We start from the raw sequence: 6228 nt of genomic DNA, 5'->3' as shown, positions 1-6228 counted from the left end.
ATTATTAAAAAACTTGAATGTGTTTGAAATTAGCTTTAATATAGTGGATATAAAGACAAAAAAAGTCAGTAAAGCTGCTCTTGGAGGGTCTGCAAGTAAAAAAAAACCTAAAAGATTGAGGAGGAAAAAGTAAAAATAAATGTAAATTATTGTTAAATATTTTGAGATACAGGAGGTGTGTGAAATCAGTCACCTCTAACCTTTTACAGAAGTAAAATGTCTGTGCTCTATACAGTTTTCTGGACTTGAACTTGTCAAAGATGGTTAGAAAAAACTGAGTTTGGCAAAAAAACAAACAAACAAACAAAAAAAACAATGTATAACCAGTAAATACAATTTAATTCTAATGTATGATGCAAACCTGGACTAACAAAGTGTACTTTCAGGCCTGCATGATATGTAGTTTGGATGTATTTTGATGGGCTGCATGGTCATAAATTCCAGCAGATATTTATCATTTCCAAACATGTGGTTTTCAGTCCTTAACAGACACATTTATCAGCTTTCTGAGCTGTTCTCGGCTCTTGTTTCCATCTCGGTCTTAAGCTTCTGCTGCAATCTCTGGTTGTAGATTCATGCGTTCCCCGGCTGCTGCCTTTATATTCTGTGGTATTGATCTTTTTATCCAGCTTTCACCAAGGCAGTGAATAAGTGCATTTCCCAAAATGCAACTATATCTTAACAAAATGGAAAAAAAAAAGGAAAAAAATACACAAAACAAACAGAACAAGAACAAAGAGCCGTGAGTCCGTTTATATTCATGAAGGAATGAAGGATGGAGGGTTCATAAAACTGTTCTGACAACATCCCAACACTACTCGTCTTTGGGTCGTGTTTCTTTTAAATCTTGTTTTGGCAGTTAGTGCAATGTGACTAGTTCCTAACTGGAGGGAGACGGTCCCGGGCTGAGCTGCAGATGTCAGGTGTTCTCCTCCGCTTTCTTTTCAACTTTAGAATTGTTTTGAAAATATCCCCGTTCTTAAAAGCCTGCGACGTCTTGGTTTTTATCTTTATTGTGGTTCTTATCAACAATGATAGGTTAGAAAATCATCTGAACAGCAACAAGGATCCATCACTTAATACATCTCGTTAGAAAATAAGAAACGTTTTTTGACTTTTTTTTCTCCACCTGTTCTTTTCTTTGAGTCAAGTTAACAGTAATGCAAAAAGTAAAAAAAAAAAAAACATCTAAACTTAAAGAATTTTACAAAATAAAATCATAAATGTACTCTCTCTAACATTCAGGTAGTTCCATAAGTCTCTCACAATATATGATACATTCATTTCTTATTTTGGCCCATTCCAGCGCCATTAGAAACTCTTCTCCACGAGCCGACACACAAACACACAATTGGGAAATGCTTTTCTTTTTTTTATCCTCCCAATGGTTCAACAAGATGGTTAAAGTAGAAATGTTTTTATACTATACTCAACATAAAGACTTGCTTTATTGTATTATTTACAATATATATATACTGTAAAATTGTAAATCAGGTGAGATAAAAAGGCACAAATTTCCCTTTTTTTAAATACAATGTAAACATCTCATCAAAAGCATGCAATATATTTAATTTTACAAAAAGGATATCATTTATAGACAAAGTACTTAAATATTGTTTTCCAGCAAAATATAATTCTCTCAAAAATACTTTCCCACTCATCCTATGAACCGACAGATTTTCTTTAAAATAAAAAAAAATAAAAATAAAAATGAGACTTTTCTGATGGGAAAATTATTGCAATGGTGTGAATGAGTGACTTTTTAAGGATGATATTGTAATGACAAAGAGTAGTGATGCTGTTTTAGAGAGCTTCCTAACATTTAGAACTAGACTGCTAAAAGGCTTAATGCTCGTCCCAAAAAATGATTTTTTTGTTTTAGGATGACAAGTTAATATCTCCTACACCCGCCATTTTTTTTTTGGTAACAAACAAGCAATTTTTTTTCTAAAGCTTCTAAATATTTGTGCAGCCCTCTAAGTGAGCCGTCCCAAACAGAGACTAGACCGATTCTGCTGCAGTATTGGGAGAGCTCAGGCCACAAGAACACGCTGCTGTCTAACTTTAGGCTGGGCGACCATGCATTAGCAACCCCCCCGAAAAGAAAAAGAGATCACAGTCGCTTAAAAGGAACAGAGAACTTCTGCTAGCTGCACTAATGGCTTGTTTTCACATTGTTTCTCCTCTGTGCAAAATCTAAAAGTGGGAAGAGGATATGGCTAAAACCTAAAGCGTCTATGCAGAATCCCCACGCTGAAAGAGCAGATGAACTGTTCACATGCTTGCCAGGATAGAAAAAAAAAACACACACATTCACAACGAATATTAATCACACCTCTCCTCCTCTCTGCACACTCGTTTCCCTCTCAGTAGCATCATGTTAGCTTATCGCAACCATTCAGAAACCAGTTGGGTGTAAGAAAAGGTAATGGTCCAGAAGACTAGGCCAGTTAAACTCAAAAACTTGGCCAAAAAAAGAATAAAACTGACAAAGCAAGTTAGGAAACGTGACCACATCAACATAATATCTGTTCTTCATCAAGCATTCGGTACCTCAAAACATCATCTGTACAACAGCTGTATAGGGTGTGTGTAAGAAGCGATCCACTGTACACGTTTGTCGTAAGCACTGCAGAGTAATGTTCCTCTTCGATAATGTCAAATTTACAGAGTATGTGTGTTTAACTGGGATGTCCTTATAGTGTTCTGTATAGGCTGTCTACAAGTTGCTGTACATGTTAAAGTCTTGCCTGGCTTTGTAGAAATGAAGCACCTTAATGTAGAATGGCGAGCTTTGTCAAAAATGAAACGTTTGCAATGCAGCTTTATATAAAAAAATTAAAAAGGTTTTCTTTCTTCTTCTTTCTGGGAAGAGTAGATAAGTGATGGTTCACAAAGGGCTGGTTTCGCTTCATTGTGAGTAAAAACAGACATTTGGACAGCTGCTCTGGTGATAACACAAATGACAGCTATTATTATGGATGCACCTCAGTCAAATCCATTACCAGCACACAATTATTGAAATCATTTCCCATAAATGCATTATTTCTATTACGCAGCACTTCTCACTAATCTGTTTTCTTGTTTATTTTCAGCACAAAGGTAAAATCTTGCATTACTTCCGTTTCAATTGGGAACCCAAAAAGTTCCTCCATGACAACACTGGTGAGACATAGTCATCAGACAGCTGAAGCTTTGGACTTTTGCATATTAGATTTGATTGTTTCATTACATATTTTTGACCTAAAGTTTGTTTTTTTTGTCATGTAAATGTCCGGGGTGTTTAGATACAGACTAAGATTCAGACTTGTTGGGTTTTATTGATATTAATCAGCTTATGTCGATAGCCCTTTGGATATCTTCAATTAATGCCGTGCATTTGAAAACTCCTGTGCGTCCTCGTGAAGGCCTTTCCCGTGTACTTGTTTAGCTAACACTGCAATGTGAATCTTAGGAGTGGCTTAGGGCTGAACGACATGGAATCATTTTGGGCGATAACGATATATATCACAATATAAACCAACTATATTTGTCGAATTTGAAGTGCAGCTCAAAATAGAAATGTAGAATCATCAGTAGGTTGTTTAGATTTAAATACTAATACAACACTTTTTATTAAATTTTCTGTTGCTGCTGAGTCCAGCGGGTTTGTCTTTCAGTTCTGACTGGATCCCGTTAAAAATTGCCAAATGTTTCGCAGCTTCGTCAGCCAAAACTAAACGTTACACAGAAGTGACAGTCAGGGTGATGGACCCTTCAAAATAAAAGTCTATTGCGATAGACTTATTCTTCTATAAAGAAAAAGTTCTATTGTGATATATATTGTTATCGTTTTATCGCTCAGCCCTTGATTGGCTTTATTAAACCAGGAGTTTACACGCAGTTTAGAAAAAAAAAAAAAATTCTTCAAAAGTTTTTTATGTATTGAAAAAAAAATAAGACGAATGGAAGAATATCAAAGGAGTTTAGAGCCCTCCCTGCCCACATCATAATACTCTCCCCTCCATGCTTTACTGGGGCTTTTAGAAGTAAAATATTCACTCTGATAGAGTTCAATTTAGAAGCTTTAAGGGTTTTTATCATGTCGTGGAAGCTGCGACTTGCTTAAACTGACATAAAGATCAACAACTTTTAAATAATAAAAAATATAAAACGATAAAATAAAAAAAATCTATAATTTTATTGGTAATTATGGAGAGATTTTAAAAAATATAGAAACTGCATGTAACTTCTGGCTTCAACTGCATTTATAAGAGACTGCATAAACCGGAGTAAAGATTTGCAAAGAAAAAAAAACCTTTATTTGTTTTTTTTTTAAGTTTAATGCTGCATCTGTGTTTGTGAACTACAGTGTTAACCGCCCTCTACTGTGTTTGTAACCCATGTTTTCCAATGCATTCTAGGAAATGTATGGCTTTGTCTCCATAGAAAACACCGTCATCGTCTTTGGGGCAGGGATTCTCCAGTATGCGTCATCACGTAAGTCCTTCATGCCTCTGACAGACTCTGCTGACAGCAGAATACGATCCACCTCCCCTCAATTTTTCAAGTTTCTGTACTTAGTTTTTAGGGTTTTTTTGCCTTTGCGTCATTGAAATGTTCCATCCCAAACGAGCGTGCTGGCATACCGAGAACGGTTAGGTTGCAGGCCAATGGATCCGGCCTTCCTTGCGCCTCTTCCCTTCTCTGAACTTCTTCCCCTTTTGTTCCAGTTTTCAACGGCGCTCTGTCCCGCCTAGTGTGGATAACTCACTTCTTGTGGAAGTAGATTGTGTGAGTGAGCCCCGATTCCACCTTTGGTATCTGGTCACTGATGATCTCCACTAGCATTTCGGGAAACTCCACCTTCAAGGCCTGGGACTCTCGAAAGGTGTAGAAACAGAAGTCCAACAAATTCCCCACCAGCTGTACATTACAAACACATCCAATAAGGAAATAGATTAGTCAGTTGAAATGCTTTATTCACTTTAAACACACGAAAAACACATTTTTCATGTGATTTTACAGGTGCGGACCCTTCACTGGCTAGATTGAGTTGACCACTTGGGGGCACCACTGATTTTTTTGTTTCTTTGCATTTCTGCTCTAATTCTATCAATCAGTTGTGAATTCTAGTAGATTATTTCCTCAAAGTTCATGTATGATCTTGCTTCATCAAGCAGATGTGCTTCTATTCAGTACACGGAAATGTGCTATTCATCCTTCCACTGCCTCTTCCAAAATAAGATCCTCTTCCAAGATTAAACTTAATCCCAATTTAAACTAAACCTCTAGGTAAAGAATTAACCAGCCCCCCCGTACTGATGATTCCACATCTAACATGACAAAGTAGCTATAACTAATAATGATGAGCTTCACATGAGTGAATACTGCACATGTGGGTGAAGCCAATGCTCTGTATGTCAGTCATCCATGAGGGAGACAGACCAACGATACTTACATCATGCATGGCGTCCAGCAGCTTGGTGAGCTGAAAGAAGCGCTGCCAGGTTTGGCCGGAGTTGTTGGTTGCTTTTCCCACCGAACGCCTGAGCTCCTTAATGTAATTAACCCTCATCTCCTCGAACGCCGCCTGGTTCTTCAGACCCTCTTTGGGAACTGGGAAGCAGACAATCGCTTAAGTCATCCCCAGGATTACTGAAAACACTGAACTGCTTGGAGGTATCAACATGTCACAAAAATGAATATGACAATTAATAAAAAATGTGACAAAAATGAATTAGTTTCATGGTAGAAAAATACATATATAACTGTCAAAATTTCATTATTTTGGAGTCAGAAGCCATAACATTTTTTTGTATTGACCATTTTTCTCTAATGCGCATTTGAGCAAATATTAAGACCCGCCACATGCTCAAAAACCCACCAAAATTTGCATGCACCTAGAACCCAGTGAAAAAGAATTTTGGGTATGGTGAATGTCTTCCCCACAAGAATAAAAGATGCCATCACAGCAACCAAAACTATCAATAATAAAAAAAAACATCTATGACATCAACATCTATTATGGGGCCAAAAAAAAAAACCTTCAAAATTTATGAATAAAACAAAAACCAACATGTCAACGATATCCCAAAAAAATTTCTAAAACTATTATGGGATGTCCACAGGACCTACGGCTTGGTGGCCATTTTGTGGCAAAGTGTGAAAACTGTAGATTTTCCCACAATATGAGTAAAAAAGAACACTTGTTCGAGTAATCGTCACAATAAATTCACACATGGGCCG

At 36.9% G+C, this 6228-nt stretch overlaps 1 protein-coding gene across 3 annotated transcripts in view; it reads right to left on the bottom strand.

Annotated features, from left to right (window-relative positions):
- Nucleotides 1-1429: 1429 nt before the first annotated feature.
- The window catches only part of nr3c2 (nuclear receptor subfamily 3, group C, member 2), a 78905-nt gene continuing 74106 nt past the window's right edge, over nt 1430-6228 (bottom strand). For 2 of the 3 annotated variants that reach the window (XM_024259679.2, XM_024259680.2), the window contains exons 8-9: nt 5441-5598; nt 4750-4905 (exon numbers count right to left, since the gene is read on the bottom strand). In XM_024259679.2, coding sequence (XP_024115447.1) covers nt 4750-4905; nt 5441-5598 — 314 coding nt within the window. Of the gene's footprint in view, nt 4906-5440; nt 5599-6228 lie in introns of all 3 variants that reach the window. The other variant, XM_024259682.1, reaches the window with a different exon arrangement.

This window comes from Oryzias melastigma, linkage group LG1 (assembly GCF_002922805.2).
Source record: "Oryzias melastigma strain HK-1 linkage group LG1, ASM292280v2, whole genome shotgun sequence".
In the NCBI taxonomy this organism is placed as follows: domain Eukaryota; kingdom Metazoa; phylum Chordata; class Actinopteri; order Beloniformes; family Adrianichthyidae; genus Oryzias; species Oryzias melastigma.
Note: the sequence above shows the minus strand (reverse complement) of the source record. Positions and strands in the feature narration are given on the sequence as shown.